This window comes from Maylandia zebra, linkage group LG6 (assembly GCF_041146795.1).
Source record: "Maylandia zebra isolate NMK-2024a linkage group LG6, Mzebra_GT3a, whole genome shotgun sequence".
In the NCBI taxonomy this organism is placed as follows: domain Eukaryota; kingdom Metazoa; phylum Chordata; class Actinopteri; order Cichliformes; family Cichlidae; genus Maylandia; species Maylandia zebra.
In genome coordinates, this window is record NC_135172.1 from 15226111 (window position 1) to 15245015 (window position 18905).

Below are 18905 nucleotides of genomic sequence, written 5' to 3' on the forward strand. Positions count from 1 at the left end.
AGTCCGAGAGAGAGGGGCAGGTAGAGGAAGGGGTGAGGGTGGCACTGCTGAAGCTCGTCACGGATGGATCACGTCCGATCGGTGAGATGAGAGAAAGCTGAAGTGAAACAACAGCAGGATGAGGTAGACGTCAATATAGGAACTCCCTGATGTGACACAGAAAGGCTATTTTTTTATTTCTTTGTATTATTTCTCACCTTGCAGTCACTGATGCTGTTCACCAGCTGGTTGTATTCAGTATTGAAGGTGTGTGTCAGAAGGCGCAGGCACTACAACACAACAGGAACAAGACCGATCAGCTCCGAGCAGAGAAGGAAGAAGGCAGCAACAAGAACGCCCACTAAGCCCACGTTTTTCTCACCTTGGTGGCCAGCTCCTTCTCACGCTTTCAAAGGTGGTGCTGGAGATCTGCGAGGAGGCGGAGGTGGACGTGGACAGAGTGCTGGAGCTCACGCTGGGGGACAGAGACTCGCTCAGGGACTTGGTGGTGGGAGCTGTTCCCACGGGAGCCGCCTCTCCCAGAAGGTGACGGGTCTTTTCCACCTGGAAGAAAGATGGGGGCTAATGTGAGGTAGGGAGAAGAGGGGACGTTAGTCATGTAAAGGCCATAGGTGAGGGTAGGGACGTAGATCGACCGGTAAATTGAGAGCTTCGCTTTTACACTCAGCTCCCTCTTCACCACGACGGACCGGTGCAGCGTCCGCATTACTGCAGCTGCAGCCCCAATCCGTCTGTCGATCTCCGGCTCCCTTCTCCCATCACTCGCGAACAAGACCCCGAGATACTTGAACTCCTCCACTTGGGGCAGGAACTCATCCCCGACTCATCCTATATTTCCGTTTTTATATTTCTAATGTTTGCCTTGTTTTCTTCACTGTCTAGTCTGCCTCTGTCTTGCCTGTATGGATGCATTTACACCGAAATGTCCCCAACAAAGGATGTTTTAATTCACCACTATTCCAGTGAAACACGAGTCTCCCATCTTCCTGCTACCAGTCTGGAGTTTTTGTTCACCAAAGCACACACCAACTTCATACTGACGGACAGATCACTGCCCTTTTGCCGCCTTGTCTGACCGTGTTTTGTGGCTTTGGTTCACTTCACCTCACTCTTCCCCATTCTTGTCATTAAATCAGGCTGTTCTGCAACCATGGCAGCCATTCACTCTATGGCTCTATTCATGGTGTATTTTACCCCTTCACCAAAGGCCGTTCTCGTTTCCAACATTATATTTGCAGTGTTCGTCTATCTATCAATATCTGCGGAGTATTTTTTTTAACGAGTATCCCATTTTCTAAAGCACAGCATGTAAAGGGTAGCTCGGTTAGCAGGATGCTAGCATGTAGCGCTTAGTGAGACACGCCTCAGACGAGTTGAGCAAAGACCCCGTCTGTGTACTTTATACGTGAGCAACGGATTTAAATAAAATTAAGGTTTCAAAAGACAAACTTGAAGATAAAAAAATATATATATACTCACCGGAGAGCCGCCAGGGTTTGCCGCTGCCATCTTGGCGCTCCTAAATTCAAAACTGCCTCTGCAGTCAGGCAGGGGAGGCGTGGAAATTGTCTTTGAGTTAGTCAAACGTTTTCCTTAGTTCGAGTAGATGATAAAAAAAAAATAATAATAATAAATGGGATTTTAAGTAGGACTAGGCGTTCTGTAATGATCTCTATTTAGGAGAAAAACTTAATCACTCACCTTTAAACAGCTCTCTTTTAGGAGACACACTGCTGGCTAACGGTGTCATGTGATCAAACAGCGTAATTTAATTGGCTGAGAGCCACTCGACTCGATCTGGTGCTGATTGCTCTGGCTTGGGTCATTAAAGTTCATCACTTTTGCAGGTGAATTTTCTTCAGGTGAATTTTTGCAGGTGAATTTTTTTCAGGTGAATTTTTGCAGGTGAATTTTTTGCAGGTGAATTTTTGCAGGTGAATATTTTTGCAGGGAAATTTGGAGGATAAAAATTCAGTGTCATAAATTCAATGTCTAAAAATACTTGAATTCTGATGATACTATATTTCTTCCATAGACTGGGGATGTTTCATCTTCACTACATCCTCTGTTTGATTGTCTGAGCGATGTCAAAAACTGGTTATGACGTAACTTTCTTACTTTAAATGAAAAGAAGACAGAAATTATTGTTTTTGATAGAAATATGCCTCTGGGACAACTGACTGGCACATTCGGGCCTGTTGCTAACCACCTTACTGATGCTGCTAGGAATCTTGGAGTTTTCATGGATAGTTCCTTCAAACTAGATAAACAGGTCTCTACTGTGGTAAAAACCAGCTTTCACCAAGTACGCCTAATTTCTAAGGCTAAACCTTACATACCACACAAAGATCTGGAGAAACTCATTCATGCTTTCATCACTTCAAGACTGGATTATTGTAATTCTCTCTACTTGGGCCTACAATCTTCTCTTCTTCAGCGTTTGCAGCTGGTCCAAAATGCCGCAGCACGTCTCTTGACCGGCACTAGAAAGTACGATTCTATCACCCCTGTTCTGGAAAATTTACACTGGCTTCCTATTAAATACCGAATTGATTTTAAAATGTTATTGTTTACTTGTAAAATTCTAAACAATATGGCACCTGACTACCTAGCTGATCTCCTCTGTCTGTATAGCCCTCAGAGAGCACTAAGATCATCGGGCCAACTGCTCTTAGTGCAACCTAGGTCTCGGCTGAAGACCAGAGGAGACCGTGCCTTTGCCGTTGCTGCACCCAGGTTATGGAATACTCTTCCTCTTCATATTCGCGCATCAGATTCCATTCAGTCTTTTAAATCACGTTTAAAAACGTATTTGTTTAACCTGGCATTCAAGGCGATTTAGGGTAATTTACATCTGGCTTTGCATTTGGATTATGTAATTATTTTATATTTTATTTATATCTGTAATTTATATTTTATATTGTGATTTTTATCTGTATCATGATTTTACTGGAAAACACTTTGGTGTACTTCGGTCTTTAAAAATGTGCTATATAAATAAATTTTGATTGATTTTGATTGATTGATTGATAGATACCCGTCAAAACCAGAAATTACAGCAATGGCAAAGAGAATAGTGCAGTACTACCCTATGCTACAGGACCAAGGCATCAAGAATACATGGGTAAGTGAAATGCATCCACTTCAATACCAAAGTGTTTCATGTTGGACATTTTAGTAGTGGTTCGAAAAATGTATTAAATGTCCTATACAGGTTACTGTGTACACACAGCTAAACAAAAGACTGCAAAATGTGAGATCCCCCCAAAAAGCCACTCCAGATGGGAGACATTCAAAGAGGTAAGGCTGCAACTAATTAATTTTAATTTTAGCAATGATAATTCTGTTATTCATTTTCCTCATTAATTGATGAGATGTTTAGTCAGTACGATGTCTGAAAGTTGTGAAAGTTTTTCCCCAAAAGTCTTCTTTTGTCCACAACCTGACAATTTTAATTTCCACGATAGAGGACAAACAAAAAAGCTAAAATCATGTTTGGGCATTTTATTAAGGAAAGAAAGAAGTGATCCAAAATGATCAATCAAGTATTTGGTGACCTGCCTTTAGTTTCCTCACCTGTTTTAGCATGAAAGGAAGAAGCACTTTGTATATATGAAAATGGCTATACAATAAAGATATGAATTGATTGAGTTTATAGTTGATAACTAATTGATTAACTGACTAATCTTTGCAGCTCTGCCAAGAGGCGACGTCTTGATCAGCCAAGTGACGTAGAAGAAATGGATTCAAGTGACTCAACAATCATTCTGGATCTGTCCACAGAAGGGAGGAGCAGCCCAGAGTCGGCCAGTAAAACAAGTGAGTTAGAAGGTGAGTTTCAACTTTACATTTACAAACCGGTCACTGTGTGGTCATCATAAAAAAAATAAAACAAATATACCTGCATGTTGAGTCAAGATGGCAGTCCTGACATGACAGAAGTAAAAGGCTTTAAAATGGGCATCAGAAAATGATAACTACATCACATTTTTCCTGTTTTATCATCAGTTTGTTAACATTTCTGTGGAAATGAATGTTACTAAAGTATTGGTATTAATAAAAGCCAGTATATTATAAATTTAAAGAGCTGGGTACTGTGGTGTGTTTATAGTATAAGTCTGTGCAACATCACTGTCTATAACCACTCAGTATATCATGTAAAGTAATGTTTTTAAAAACAATGTGCCTCACTAGAGGCTTTTTTTTTCTCTTTTTAACTGTTTTTTTAATTTAGGTTCCAAACAAATTTTTTAAAATGTATTACCCTGACACAAAATATCTCTTTGCTATGTCTTTAAGGAAAAAGGAAAGCACAAAACCTACTTGAAGAAGAACCCTCTACCCTGCCAAGTCCTAATAGTGAGTCCATCCAACTGCCTCATGGCTGTGTGTGTGTGTGGGCACATCTTTATAGTGGTGCACTTGTGTGCCTACATATAATTGTATATGATTGCATGACCATATGTAAATTGGCATTTACATGGTAAATATTTTGAAAAATGAATAAGTATTTAATAGTTAAGTTCAGAGCTGTAGTTTTTTGGGGGGTTTTAAGATTTAACTCCATTAAAGTATAGTCTATATTTTTTTATGGCAGATTTCTGACACTTGTCATTTTAATGACATGAGTTTTTTTTTTAAAGTGAGAGACATTATAATTTTGTGTCTTGCAGCAAACAAGCCTGCAGATATCAACAGTCCAGACACCCACTGTCCAGCAACATTGGCCAAACACTACAAGACCCTACAAACTTTGTTTAAAAGAAAAAACACAAACCACCAGGATGTCTCTCAGCCAGAAGAGCATTCATTGATTCAAATACTATTCGCGAGGAGGACAGACACAAAAAGCTTCTAGAAGCATATCCTTGCTTCAAGGACATTGGACATGTAAGTCATTGTTGAATCCACGTGATTCAAGCCAAACAATGTTTATCATACCGACTTCTTGCTCCTCAGTGATGCATTGACATGTTTGTATTGGTATGCTGAATATTTTATAGGTGATGGAGGAGCTTCATCACATTTTGGATAAAGAAAATGCCAACTTCATCAATGAACTGAAGGGAAGATGGCAAGCTTTCTTTTTTTTTTGACTAGAAGGTGCAGTTTTTTGGTGTATGGAAAAAGACGCTGAAGCCCCCAATGGGAATGGATAAAGGTAAGCAATGATGTTTTGGTGTTATTGGTCATCAGAGTATAGTTTGGATCTTTAAGCATGTTAAAGCAGTAGTCTGTAAAGTAATGTCACTGAGGACAGGAGGAGGAGAATTTGAAATTTTAAAGGCCTAATCCCCCACTCCCCCTCTCCTTCTTGAAGGAGCTGAAAGCCGCACCTTTATCAAATCAAATCAAATCAAATCACTTTTATTGTCACATCACATGTGCAGGTACATTGGTACAGCACATGTGAGTGAAATTCTTGTGTGCGAGCTTCACAAGCAACAGAGTTGTGCAAAATACAATAATGTAAACAAGCAAAATACAAGAATGGCTACATCTGAAACTAATAAATATATGTACAATATATAATAGTATATGCATTTCTGGATGCTAGTTACGCGCAGGGAAAACAGACTCAACACTACAAAAGGCTAAAAATACAAACCAACAGGCCAGTTTAGGAAAAGGTTGTTGTGTAGGCTCACTACACAACATACAATGTAAGATAAATCCCTTTTTGTTCCCCCTCCCTCCCCTCTTGAGCATTAAGTTTTACAGACTGACATTAATGCAATGTAGGCCAATGTAGGTGTAGTTAGCATTCAAGCATAAGTCATATTAGCCTACTGTAAACACAGTATACTACAATTATCTACACCATTTAGCATTTTTTTAGGTTACTGTGACAAGCTTAAACTATGGATTACAGCTTTAACTTTCATGTGCTAGTGTCTTGTTGTTCACCTTTTCAATCCACGATGGTTGTCACTGGCCAAATATTTGTTGTTGTTTGTTTTTTTGATCTTGAGGATTTTGTTTAAGTTTGGTAATGAGATGATGATTCTTTTTTCTGTATAGCTGAACAGGCTCTTGAGATGCTACATGTGCTGCCATCACTGTTCCCATCCACCTCTGCTCCTCCAAAGAGGGCACGGGATGCGAGTGAGGCTCTGGTGCATGTCCTTGAGGTGAGTTGTGTAAAATGTAGTAGTTGTTTTTTGTTTTTGTTCTTTTTGGGACAACAGTATTAAAAAAATGCTTCTGATGAGTGCCAAAGTATTTTATATTCACATATTATATGTTCTAAGCCTTCAAAAGGCACCTAAAACACATTTTTGGAATGAGGGTTCTCACATGTTAGATCTCTGTGACCAGTAAATACAAACATGGATGCATTACGTGGTAGCACATTTTTATCACCTCAATGATACCTAACTAAATGTAGCCTTGGTTTTCTGTTTTTCAGGAAGGCTAGACAGATGTGAACAGTAATTCCATCGAGAATAATTAAAAGTAGCAATTTCAGATGTGTTTTCTCAGAACCTCAACTTTTGTTGTAATTTAGCTTTAGTTATGTGTTTGAAACAAAAGTGCATCATCCTTACAAAAGTATGTCTGTGTTATCTGTTAAAGGACCAAGAAGACCCTAATACCTATCTGATGAAACGTCCTCTCTCCTGCCCAGTCCTGATTGTGAGTCCATCCAACTGCATCCTAGCGGTAGGAGATGTGCCAATAACCACATTTCCAAAAGACTTGGTTACCGAGGGTGCTTTATACCTTATGGCCTACTATTACACCCTTCACCTTACATACCCAAAATGTGTAGCCACTCTGCTTTCCGTCATACAGACGGAGGTTCTCTTGGACAAAATCCATGAGAAAGATCTCACATCATCTTACAAGAAGAGCATAATGATAATAATAATGGATTGGATTTATATAGCGCTTTTCAAGGCACCCAAAGCGCTGTGGAGCAGGGAAATTATTTTACTGCTATTGTTAAATAATCATCATCATTACCATTGCATTAATAATATAATCTGCAGCATTGATATTGTATTCCGAGGTTTAAACAGTGTGTGTGTCTTTCAGAAAGACTAAGTTGCAGGAGTTGACAGGAAGTTGCAGAGAGTTTGCAGAAGTGAAAGCAGAGTCTAAGTTATTCTGAGGAGCAGGCTAGACGAGGCTATTTGAATTACTAGGTTATTCAAATTGTCTGTTATACTTTTATATTCTTTTATTAAGCTCTTAGTAGAGGTTCTTGATTAAAACATTTATTCAACATAGTACATGTAGTTTCAGTTAGGTTATTACACATAAGGATGAGCCTCTGGTCTGGTAAAAGGTCAGAAGTGCAACGGGTGAATTGAGAGAGCATTTGAGGATGACATAGACACACACACACACACTCAGAGAGACTCATGTATAGGTGAGAAGTTGGTCATGTTTGTCTCTGGAAAGAGGAACAGCGTCTGGCAGGATGTGGGGCTCGTGTTTCAGACGAGATAGAAGACAATGTTCTTTTAAACCGTGTTAAAAGTCATTGTGGTTTTGATTTGACGTATACCGGTATATATATTCTGTCTGTGACGTATGAAGGGGCGTCTTTAATTCAAACCCTGATGCTATAAAAATCTGTGTATGCTTTGATTAAGTCGAAGATCAATCCCTGTCTGCGTACAGAGTGGTCTTCCCACGCGTGTATTCATTAAAATCAATTGTTTGACCAATGGTTGTTTGTACGCTCCTTCCTCAATTATGTGAACCTTAAGATTTGGGGGCTTCGTCCGGTGGTTGAGGAGGGAGAGAATTGGAGGTGTAGACGGAGAAATTCGGTGGTCTGAGGTGGTCGGACGGGCAGACATGAGTGCCAGTGGTCGAAGTGAGTGGGCATAAGCCGGCTTATCCAAAGGTAAGACACTACCTGTTGAATTATTTCCAAAGTGTGCCAAATTGGACATGATAAAATTTAAGTCTACTCACTGAAATTACTGGTAGATGTCTGTTTTGATTTTGATGAAAAATCTCATGAGTTGAAGCAGTTAGAGTCTGCTACGAAGAAGTTAAAGCAGTTAGAGTCTGCTAAGAAATTGGGTTGGAGTCCCAAGGAAAAAGAAAACAGTGAAAGTGAGTTCGAGGCTCACGTAGGATTTAGGGAATTTGGTCATTTTGTGGGTTAAAGTCCTGGTTGGTCATTAGGTCAGACCTTTGTTGGTCATTTTGTGGGTTGGAGTCCCCATTGTCCATCAGGGTAGATCTGCCTCTGTCATACACTTGTTTTGGGTGTTGATTGTTGTTTTAAAGTGTTATAAATTTTTATAGGACGGCAGTTAGAGTCTGCTACGAAGCGCAGAGCCCGGAGGTTACGCTCCCTCCTTGTCGTGGACGCGCGACATTGACCTGTCGGCGAACAGGGTTAGTTCAGTTTGGCTTGACTGTGGGGTACAGGGCATCCTGGAATTAAACTAGGAGTTAGTCTCCTTACCGTTTGGAACGGTAGTCTGCGCTTTTTTGGCCAGCAGAAGTTGGACTTCGGGCGTGTAACTTTAACTTAAAACTTCTGGGTAAGCCTTGGCTGTGAAACGCCAAAAAATAGAGCTTCAGGCAAAGTTTGGGTTGGTTGACGCTTTTAAATTAACTTAGGGATTTTAGAGATGAGGCCAGAAACAGTTAGTCTGATACTGGTTAATTGATCACAAAAAAGTTGGACTTTACCGGTTGGACCGTTAACTTAAATTTGTCAAAATTGTTTAGGCGCTGAAGCTGACAGATCTGACAGTGGTTGTAAATATAAGACGTCTTTGTAATATAAAATAAGAGATCTCTGTGTGAAAGGAGTCTGAGGCAATGCTGGAGCTATTTTTAGACTGTGTGTGTGTGAGTGAAAATGCAAATTAGTAAGCAGTGAACTGTTTAAGCCACAGCTGGTTTTACAAATACTGCTGCAAACATTGTTGAATGTGTGTTTAAGACACCATTTATGTTCATTAGAGGGCTATAAATAAAGTTTTGAGTTGCTGTAGTGGATGTATAGTAATTGACTGAGTTTGGATGTAGATATATAAATATAGTGAGTGCATTGTATATACTTAAGATTAACATATTACTTTCAGTAGTAACTTCTCTCCAGCAATAGTTGCTGGTGTGTTTTATTTTTTCAATTTCTTGTGTGTGCTGTGAGAATTAATAGAGGTTTCAATCGTTTTTTTCTTTGTTTTTGTTGACTTGCTCTTTCTGATTATGACAAGCATGTCTAAAATACTTTTAGGAAAGCTTGTTTTGAGTTATATTCCTCAACTCTGGTCACAGTTTAAGTGTGTGAATGTGGTGAGTAGAAGGTTTTGAATGATAAATAAAGGTGTGAGAGGATTATGAAATCATTGTGTGAATGATGCTACATTTTGGATCAAAAGTTAGTAGAATTACAGAGGGTTTGTAGATTGTAAATACAAAATAAGTTTGATTAGCCTGCAGAAACAGAAAAGCAGCTTGAGCTGCTCTGAGAAGCTGCGTGCTGTGTGTGTGACAGGAAATGGTGTGGGTGACAGGAAGTTTGCTTAATTACAATGCCACTATTCATTCACTCTCGCATTCACACACTGGTGGAGGCAAGCTACGGTTGTAGCCACAGCTGCCCTGGGGCAGACTGACAGAAGCGAGGTGGCCATATCGCGCCATCGGCCCCTCTGGCATGGCTGAGTGGACTGCTTTTATTGGCCAGTAAAGCCAATATGGTCAGATGGACTATAGGAAAGCACTTCCTCTCTCCTTCCACGGCTACTACAGTCCATGTTGGTTGTGATTGATTTTTGTTTGTAATTTGGCCAGGTTAGCCCAGTGTTATAATTAAGGGTGCACGATAATATTGGCTAACATGCCGACATTTTGTGTTTGGTCTGTGCAGTGCAGAGACAGCCTCGCTTTTAGTTAATTTTAAGATTTTTTTTTTTTTATATGTTGAGTTTAGACAGAAGACTATTCAGAAAATAGGCTCTACTGTGAAAGAGTAAATTGACTAAGCTGAGACTGACTAGTTTGGTATAAAAGTAAGAATTGCTTTATTGGGTATTGGCTAGTACAACTGTAAAATATTGGATACATCCTTACTCAAACCTATAGACTGTTACCAGACAGAACCGCAGCTGAAATAACAAGGGAGAGTGAAAACTTCCCTTTATTCTTATGGTGTTTACCTAGCAAGAGTTGATAAGTCCGACATGCGGCTTATTGTGATCTGGTCACCCTGTGTGCATGTCTGGTATGGCTACTCAGCAGCCATACATTACAGGGAATGAAAAAATCTTTTCAATTTGTTATTGTTGCAATTGCATTCTCTTAATAAAACCCAGTATCTACAGTGCAGGCTCTCCTACTGAAAGTTTTTGAGATACATACAAAAAATGTCCAGTTCACCAGCAGTTTAATGCTCTAAAGATTTATTTCAGTCCTTCATGTTGGAGACTCAGATGTTGACACATGGCAGTACTGCACTTTAAAGATGTTACGTGGACTCTGCTGACTCCATTGCTAATTCTAGAACATTTTCAAGTGGCAGGAAGTCACGAGGAAAGGTGTACTCAGTCAGGTTGGAAAGTCCGGACACCACACAGCAGCTCAAGGCTGTGCGGAAAATATCCATGCCGCACGCCTCATACCACTCATTGGTTAAAGCGGTGTAGTACTCGACGTCCGAAGTGGTGGTGAAGCCGTTGAAACCCCCGACGACAAAGAGGCGATCATCAATTACCTCAATGCCAAAGTTGCTGCGCGGGGTCAGCATAGAGAACACGAGGTTCCACGTGTTGGTATGCGGGTTGTAAGCCTCAGCGGTGCGCAGACGGTTGTTTCCATCGAAGCCACCAACCTAAAAGTAAATACGTGGCTCAAATGATTGAATGTAAGTGTAACCAGCTTCACCGTACCCCTGTAAGAAAATGCACCTGCTATATGTCTTTAGCTGCTTTTGCACAGATACTCCAGAAAGTGACAGAAGAATTAAGTTGCAATATTGTCCCAAGTTGCCCTTAATATGTAGCAGATACAAGGAGATTGTTTACCTTAGGTGTGATCTGACTACTGGAAATACTCTGATTGGTTTAGGGTTTTACCTGGATAAAGCGAACACCTACCTGACATATTCTCATGCTGTTATATGGAGTTTACACATAAAAGTTGTTTAAAAAAGGCTCATTAACGTCCCAGTATTTGCATTCTCACAGGCCCACATTTGTTGGGAATGTCTAGAAAAGATCAGGGTGCAGTGGTGTGTGAAAATGACTTCTGAATTAAAAGGAAAAAGTAAAATAAAGTAGAAGCCAGCTGTTGTGGAAGTCTGTATGAGACCTTTTTTCACTCAAGCCTCAACTACAGCTATTAAAGCACTGTTGTCTATTACACCACGCTATTATCAACAAAGATGAATAGCCCTCGACAAAGTATTTGTGTTTTCAGTATAAATGTCTTCAAAGCTCTTTTGCCTTTAGTCCAAAAAGGAACATTGAGTTCCAGTCCTTTCTTCCTATAACAGATTAAAGTAGCCCTGATAGGCCTTGGGGCCTAAAAGCCTGATCAAAGACCCTGAGGTCAGCACCAGGGTAAGGTCACTGCATTCTGCTGATGATAACTTTTCCTTTTTTTGAATAGAGACTAAAATAAATACTAAACGGTAGCTAGCTAAATAAAGAAGTGTGTCTCAGAAGGTGAGACTAAAATCTTTGCTTTTTACCAAAGGGTGCAGCTGCAAAACAACTAAATAAGTGGTTTTAAGGCAAATAGCAAGATAAATTTACAGCTAAAATGCCTACCGTCCCCAGAGGATGAGTTCTAATCACTTGGCTTATTCCCTCATTTTTCTAAAGGTATTGCAGGATAAGTTTGAAATTGTCTCTAACATATGTCCTTTATGGAACGATGAGGATGACAATGTTGGTTTTGAATAAGTATTTCTGTTGTACTGAGTGAAATGTGAAATCATCAAAGACACAACATTTTGGGAATGAGGCACATGAAAAAAAAAAAAAGAGAGAGGCAGAAACATCACCAATCAGTTAAATTAATACATAGAATGAGTAAGAATGCCTTCTCTGAACCTGTGGTCAGGATAGGAATCTGATCATTGATAAATACAAAACAAAGTTAGCCAAATTCTGTGTCAGCCAAATCTGTGTTAAACCTTACTGATCAAAGCACATTACAGATTTGATTTGTATGTTACGTGAGTGTCAGCACTACTTTGTGGTCTTACTGCAAAGACATGATCCGCATATGCAATGACACCTATCCCGCTGCGGCGGCTGTTCATGGGACTGATCATCGTCCACTGGTTGCTCTCTGGGTTGTAATATTCAGCTGTCTGCAGACACTCGTTGCCATTGAGTCCACCACAAATGTAAATCTGAAAACAAAAAAGGGACATTAAAAATTTTTACATTTCTTAGATTTCAGTTGGAAACAATGTTACCTGTAAGTGAAATGTTTCCACATCATTTGTGAAGTAAGACCGATACTCAGTACCCAAGTGTCCAACTGAAAAATATGACAATTAACAAATGTGTGTGTTTTACAATTACCTCTCATAAAAACATGTTTATGTACCCAAATTTTACCTGAGTATGTGGGACTTCTTTGAGTCAGAAAGCCAGAAATGAATCAAACATAACATGCAATCAATAAGGCTAATTTTTCTGTTCAGGAATGCAGATAAATAACTGTAATATGGGATCTTAATATAATAAAAGAATGATGTGTTTTACAATTTTTTGTAATATCTGTTATATTTTAGTTGACAAGTCAACTCAACTAAAGTACTGTACATAAATGCAAAGATGCACTTGTGATCAGTTAGAAACAAAATAGATATATATTAGTATATTTTTCAACTTTAAACTATACTTTTAAATTTGAAAACATGAACATAGAAACCAGTTTGTGACCTATCTTGCACCTCGCTTCACTGTAAAAATGTGTATTCCCTGACTGGTTGGCAAGTGGTTGCTGGAGGTTGATGGCTGTCACTACTGTGAAATTGTAACCAGGAAGGTGTTGCACCACAAGCCTCCTTGTGTTTCCTTTGGTCGTAAGCAGACTGTTGAGGTTTGCATGGAGTATTCTGACTTGTCTGCAAATACTCAAACTATTTGCTGTAGAAATCTGTAGTCTTTCATACAATCACTGCCTAACCAGCTGAGGAGTACACATTTTTCCCTAGCAACTGGTTGTTACCAAAGGTTGCTGACAGGTCTCTAGGCCTGTGTGCCTGAGACCCTACTCTATTTCTCTGCTACTCTTTTACTTCACCCACCCGGTTGTTAAGTGTTGTGCAGCTGGCGTCGCTCCTCTGTTCGTGCATCGGTGCAATAAGACTCCACTGGTTGAGTTCAGGTTGATAGCGCTCTGCACTGCTGAGTCGTACATGCCCGTCGTAGCCTCCCAGGGCATAGATGAACCCGTTCAACACAGTCACGCTCACATAGCAGCGGCGGGAGTGCATGGGCGCCACCTCATTCCAGGCGCGAGTGGTCAGGTCAAACCTACGGACGCTGTTGAAATGCTCCACCCCGTCGAAGCCACCAACGGAGTAGACGTACCCGTTGAGGAATGCGGCTCCATAATAAGCACGAGGACACTCGAGGTTGTTCGTTACGTTGACCCAGCGGTTAGCCCGGCAATCGTAGGCTTCGATGCCGTTAGTTGGCTCACCACCACTCCACCCCCCAATGGCCAGCAGGATGGAATGAGGCAGGCGCGGACGAGCAAGAGGGTGATACAAGGCAGATATGAAGGGTCTGCTTCCTAGATCATGTATGTCTAAGATGGCATTACTTATCATGGACAGGCACTCAGAATTGGCCTCCACCAGCTCACTAGACAGCACATGGTCCTTCAGGTAGTCTGACGTCATCAATCCCAGTCGGACCTATAGAGAGATGACAGAAGAGAATGTGACTATGAATTTCAACTACATCAGTTTTAGTAAACTCAAGCTTCTTTAGGATAATGCTCCTAATGTTGTTTAATTTTCTTATTGCTAGCAAGAGAGAGACCAAAGTCAGACACCATTAGCCTTTTCGTCAACAGGGACAGTTTTTAGTCATAGCCCTAGCAACTATACTTAATAAATATAATTTATTCTATAGTATGTATGTAGAGATCTGATACGGTTTTAATGCTCTTGAAGAGAATTTCTTAAATGTGGTTTGGCTACACCTGAAAAGAGCAACATCTCAAGATATTAAAGCATCCTTATACCCAGATGGATCGACTCAATCTATGACTTAAATACTGAAGATTTAAGTCCAAACTAAATGTAGTAATGAAAGTTTATAGACCTTGGACAACAGAGCGGTGAGGTGTTGTTTCCGTTGTACAGGTACATGGCTAATCCACTTTGTAAGCGCTTCATACACAGTGGTCTCCAACTGCACATTGAGGTCCTCTCTATCAAGGATGTCAGTAAGTTCCTCCACAGTTAGCTGCAGGAACTCCTCCTCAAGAACAACCTGCTCAAAGTTACTGATGATGTAGTGGTAGGCCTTGGCGCGTAGTTCGGGTGATAAGCATACTTTTGTGAACTGCCAAATGCCAACGCAGTTCTCTGGGCACAGTTGCTCCCCGAGGAAGTCAGAGCAGAGTTTCACAATGTCCATTGCTTTGAATTGATCAGCTGCCATGAGAAGTTCCACTACATTTTCCCCTGCTATGGAAACTGAGCCGGTGTAAGCAAAGTTAATGATGAGTGCCATCATCTCAGAAGACAAGCCAGGTATGTTGAAGACCTGTTTGTCTGGGTCGCTGCAGTGGGTGAAAAGAGCCCTGAGGGTAGAGATGGAGACAGAGTAGAGAATATTAAAAGGTGTGGAGGCAACAAGATAATAAACTATGTCATGCACAAGTACTCCAAGTAACTCCAAAACAGAGTTTGTACATGTTTAGTGCACTTGATTGTTGGGTTTTCAATGTCTTTATTACATTGGCACCATGTTTATGAAGCTATTGCCAAACACAATGCAGTCCCACACCATGACAGAGCCTCCACCGTGCTTTAAAGTTAACTCTAAACACTCACTGTTGTACCTCTATGACAAATATTGAAATCAACTCCATAGGGCCAGTTTACCCTGATATTTAGTCTAGTTATTACGTAATTTGGCATACCTCAGTCTGTTTCCTTTCCTTATGGAAGTTCCAGTGCATGTTGCTTAATTACAGTCTCTGTTTCCCTTCCACAACCATTTCTTTTCTTTTTGTTTTCTTAACATTTATTTATTGGTTTTAACAGGTTTTACATGAACCATGAAACCATTTCTGATGAGGATGAGGAAACCATTCCTCTGAAAATGATCGGGTACAAGCACTGGACTAAAAAGGGTGAAAAATGTCCAAACGAAACCTTTATAAGTCTTCAAAAAAACACAGAACTATTGCTCAAGTGGACTTTTAAAAAACCATCTGTTTCAAAGCAAAATATAAAAAAATGAGAGGCAACTCAAAACTTTTGCTCAGCGTATAACTGTATAACAAAGTTCAACCTTTTTAGTATCAGGAAGTCTGGTGTGTCTTACTGTCTCAATAACAGTGGGGAAGATATTAATGTAACTTAATAAAACACTTCAATTAGACTTCACACAATCACCAAGTGATTCACAGTGCTTTTTAAATGGCACATTTACTGAAGTGGAATCTGGAGCTCTGTGAAGGTAAAGATGAAATCTGCAAATGTTTGCATTATGTTTTGGGTGTATCTGTCAGTTGACCGTGACAAAGTCTTTCTATCAGAAAAGTTTTATGATTCAACCCGTTCCTTTTTGTTGGCACTGTTTCACCAACTAAGACCATGAATTACGTTTTTCACAGGTATAAATCAGTCAACTGTCCTTCACATTATCAGGTAAGCAACTCACCTGAAGTACGGCGTACAGTTACATAGGATGATCCTGTGGACCGGAAATTCAACATCCTCCACTTTGATGATTGCATCACAAAATTGTCCCTCCAAACGGAGTTCATTATACATTGAGCTGGACTTGTATGGCGGCTGGCCTTCTTCACTCATCTTGAGTTTTGTGACTGTTTTTCTTAGTTTTTTTTGTCTGAAGTTTGTCTTGAAGTGTTCAGATCACAAAATCAAACCTAACTGTGGAATTTGGGGAATGGAGCCTATGACATCATCATGCCTTGGCAACTGTTGCCCCATAGAATTGTTTTGAAATGTATATTTACATTGTTTTAATAAACCTTTCATTGCATAAAAGCTTTGTTTTGATTTGATTCGGATTTAAGAAATTGCATATGAGCCTCACAGATAGCATACAGCATTTTGTATGTTTGCCTCACAGAGGTCAACTAGTAAAATAAGCACTTCAAAACACTCTTATGAATGGACTACAATATCATATTTAGCTCATATTTAACCTTAATAGGCCATTTTGTTTAATAAAATCACTTTGTAATATCCAAACACAGATATTACAAAGTGTGATTCATGGCTAAGCTGTTTTCTTGGGTTGTATTAGACTTTTATCTAGTTGGAAAAATGGGCTCCTGCACTTGACTGATGTACAATAGTAGTAAGAAAGAAAGAAAGAAACAAAACACATATACACTGTATGTATAGTACAAGACTGTTATAATGACGGTGCTTGACAGTATTACCTCAGACAGGTGCAAGCAGTCACCTGTCTGAGCACAGACTGCAGATCTGTTGTTGAGCAATTTCTTTCCATTCATAGATAAATGCAGCATCCAGCTGCAATGGGTTCTGGTTGCCTCTAATGAACATGCCAGCCCAAAATTACCCAGGCATATTCAGTGGGAGAGACATCAACACTAAATGCTGGCCAAGGAAGTTTCTGGATATGCTAGTGATTTCTGGCAATGTGGAGGCGACACGCAAACTGCCACAGGCCGGGTTGTTGTACAGGTTAGAGAACTTCATCTCGATAGCTCTGTCAAGTCACTTCCACCAAGAACAGTCAGATGGTCATGCAAGGGATCACGCAGGATCATGCGTCATGCATGCTCAGCCTGGCATCAGGATGCTTCAGTCAGTTGCAGCAGGGTGGCAGTGATGACAGTATAAGGCATACACCTGCTAGATGAACGCAGACGAGCCGACAATCAACACAGACCGACACCCACTAAATACACACACACACACACACACACACACACACACACACACACACACACACACACACACACACACACACACAAGGTAATCGGCTAATCACACACAGGAGGGAAGAACAGCTGAACCCAATACACATGAGGACCGGAGGAGACAGGCTGAACACAATGACAACAGACACAGCCTTTCAGAACAAAACAGGAACTCTAGAACCCAAACCGGACACAAGGGGGGAGGACGCAGAATAACTAGAACAGAGGAAAATAATCACAAAACACAAAACGCTGGGTCAACGACCCAGGACCATGACAATATCATATAAATAAATCATTTTACGAGTCCACAAGAAACACCACAAATCACAGGGCAGTCTGTGATCTTTCAGGACAGAGACATCAACAACAGTGACAGGACCCTCAGCGTCTTTCTACTGAAGCTGTCAGGCCCTGCTCAAATTTGAGCCACAAGCCTTTGGATGAAACTTGATTCAGGTCTTGACCAAAGTACATTTATGGTCAGTTCATACTGTAGATCTTCTATAATAAATCGATGGTTTACACAATACTCAAAGTTTCATTTCTCAGCTTCATTTCCCTCCCAGCACTTTATGAAAGGCAAAAGCAAAAACTGCTGATGAGTAACTTTGCATCAATGTGTGGAGTATTGCAGCTTTTCATGCAGCATGATAAGGCTTCATCATGACACTGGTGACTATACAATGGTCACCATTCAGACAGAAAGGCAGTTGTTGAGGGTGAATGGCAGGAACACTGTGTCTGCTGCCTCTTCTCTTGCCTCTGTGTATCAGTGAGTATTCAACAACAGTTTCTATATTTAACTGCTGGTTCTTACTGCATAATTCTGTCTGTATAATATGAAAATGATTTAATGCATCGAGTTATGCCAAACCTCACAGAAACTGTGCACGGTGGGTATTCTGAATTGCTGCTCGGCACATATACGCCGACCACAGTCAGAGCCTTACCCTCTGCAGCTTGAAGTCACACAGAGGTAACCCACTCGCTCTCTGTCAGCACGCAGTCTCACTCGTGAGTGAGGGGGTTTTTTTCTTTTGTTTTGCTCTTCAACTCTTAAGAGCTCCATTAGCCACACAGAGGGCACAATATGTTCTGCATTGCTTCTCAAAGTTAGCATTGGTTAGTGATCATGGCCTGTTTTAGGTTTATAAATCATTGGTTTACACCATATTCCTCTGAATTAATGTCACAAATTGACAAACTGACAGTGAGATACAGTGAAGTGTGTAGAACATGTAATTCAAATCCAAGCACGAGCAGAACAAGAGCATGAAGCTGAGATCAAACTTCATTTGCTTCCATCTATAAGGTGCAGGTCACTGAGGTCTTCTGACAGAAACCTGCTGGTGGTTCCTCGTTCTAGGCTGAAAACTAAAAGAGAGTAAGTGTGTCTTCAAGGCTGTTGGCTGATAATCTATGGAATGCACTAATATTACATTTGATCTCTGCGGTCTGAACATTTTTTTTTTCCATTTTTGAAAGTTACTGCATGCACAGGTTTTTATTCCCACTTGTAATACAGTTAAATATATTGGAAATATCAGATATCATAGAAGTTGTTTTTAGTTAGCATATAGTTCAAAGTAAAAATTCACTGTGCTTTTATATTAAAATTCATAGATCGATAAGGCTAAGCTAGACAGGCTTTGCCTTCACATAGTTGTTTGGTAGTTATGTTGGTTGGTCTCCTCTATTTCATCGCTCCGGAAAAGTGGTTGTCTTTCAGGGAGAGCAAATGCATGTTTCCAGCTTCTAGCACGCAACCAGGATGATCCTTTGTACCATAGTTTTGTAGT

The 18905-nt window shown here is 40.3% G+C and overlaps 3 protein-coding genes across 6 annotated transcripts; 1 reads left to right on the top strand and 2 right to left on the bottom strand.

The window, feature by feature from the left end:
* Nucleotide 1: 1 nt before the first annotated feature.
* Nucleotides 2–1825, bottom strand: LOC112435754 (uncharacterized). 4 transcript variants are annotated; one of them, XM_076884741.1, is made up of 5 exons: nucleotides 1702–1825; nucleotides 1480–1537; nucleotides 362–561; nucleotides 198–269; nucleotides 2–97 (listed from the first exon to the last, which is right to left on the bottom strand). In XM_076884741.1, exons 2-4 carry the CDS (start codon nucleotides 1507–1509, stop codon nucleotides 254–256), a joined length of 246 nt encoding a protein of 81 aa, XP_076740856.1. In that variant the 5' UTR covers nucleotides 1510–1537; nucleotides 1702–1825; the 3' UTR covers nucleotides 2–97; nucleotides 198–253. The 4 variants fall into 4 exon arrangements, with proteins under 4 accessions (XP_076740856.1, XP_076740854.1, XP_076740853.1 ...); XM_076884739.1 differs by having other exon boundaries at nucleotides 362–543; nucleotides 1480–1592; XM_076884738.1 differs by having other exon boundaries at nucleotides 1480–1592.
* Nucleotides 1826–3037: 1212 nt separating this feature from the next.
* Nucleotides 3038–4882, top strand: LOC143419171 (uncharacterized). The gene is made up of 5 exons (XM_076885468.1): nucleotides 3038–3124; nucleotides 3215–3300; nucleotides 3695–3831; nucleotides 4300–4359; nucleotides 4674–4882. Exons 1-5 carry the CDS (start codon nucleotides 3062–3064, stop codon nucleotides 4856–4858), a joined length of 531 nt encoding a protein of 176 aa, XP_076741583.1. The 5' UTR covers nucleotides 3038–3061; the 3' UTR covers nucleotides 4859–4882.
* A 5565-nt stretch (nucleotides 4883–10447) lies between these two features.
* On the bottom strand, nucleotides 10448–16054 carry LOC101486373 (kelch-like protein 10). Its single transcript, XM_076885382.1, has 5 exons — nucleotides 15846–16054; nucleotides 14274–14757; nucleotides 13247–13861; nucleotides 12191–12340; nucleotides 10448–10810 (listed from the first exon to the last, which is right to left on the bottom strand). Exons 1-5 carry the CDS (start codon nucleotides 15995–15997, stop codon nucleotides 10448–10450), a joined length of 1764 nt encoding a protein of 587 aa, XP_076741497.1. The 5' UTR covers nucleotides 15998–16054.
* Between the last annotated feature and the right edge of the window lie 2851 nt (nucleotides 16055–18905).

Excerpts from the sequence above, each read along its gene's own strand:
- LOC112435754 (XM_076884738.1), bottom strand. The coding sequence starts at position 1,750 with ATGACACCGTTAGCCAGCAGTGTGTCTCCTAAAAGAGAGCTGTTTAAA. Across the intron at positions 1,593-1,701 it reads TAAAAGAGAGCTGTTTAAAG|GAAAACGTTTGACTAACTCA; the intron begins GTGAGTGATTAA and ends ACTCGAACTAAG. Across the intron at positions 562-1,479 it reads CAAACCCTGGCGGCTCTCCG|CCCCCATCTTTCTTCCAGGT; the intron begins GTGAGTATATAT and ends ACCTCACATTAG.
- LOC101486373 (XM_076885382.1), bottom strand. The coding sequence starts at position 15,997 with ATGAGTGAAGAAGGCCAGCCGCCATACAAGTCCAGCTCAATGTATAAT. Across the intron at positions 14,758-15,845 it reads AACTGTACGCCGTACTTCAG|GGCTCTTTTCACCCACTGCA; the intron begins GTGAGTTGCTTA and ends CTCTACCCTCAG. Across the intron at positions 12,341-13,246 it reads GCACAACACTTAACAACCGG|ATTTACATTTGTGGTGGACT; the intron begins GTGGGTGAAGTA and ends TTTTGTTTTCAG.
- LOC143419171 (XM_076885468.1), top strand. The coding sequence starts at position 3,062 with ATGGCAAAGAGAATAGTGCAGTACTACCCTATGCTACAGGACCAAGGC. Across the intron at positions 3,301-3,694 it reads GATGGGAGACATTCAAAGAG|CTCTGCCAAGAGGCGACGTC; the intron begins GTAAGGCTGCAA and ends TAATCTTTGCAG. Across the intron at positions 3,832-4,299 it reads TAAAACAAGTGAGTTAGAAG|GAAAAAGGAAAGCACAAAAC; the intron begins GTGAGTTTCAAC and ends TATGTCTTTAAG.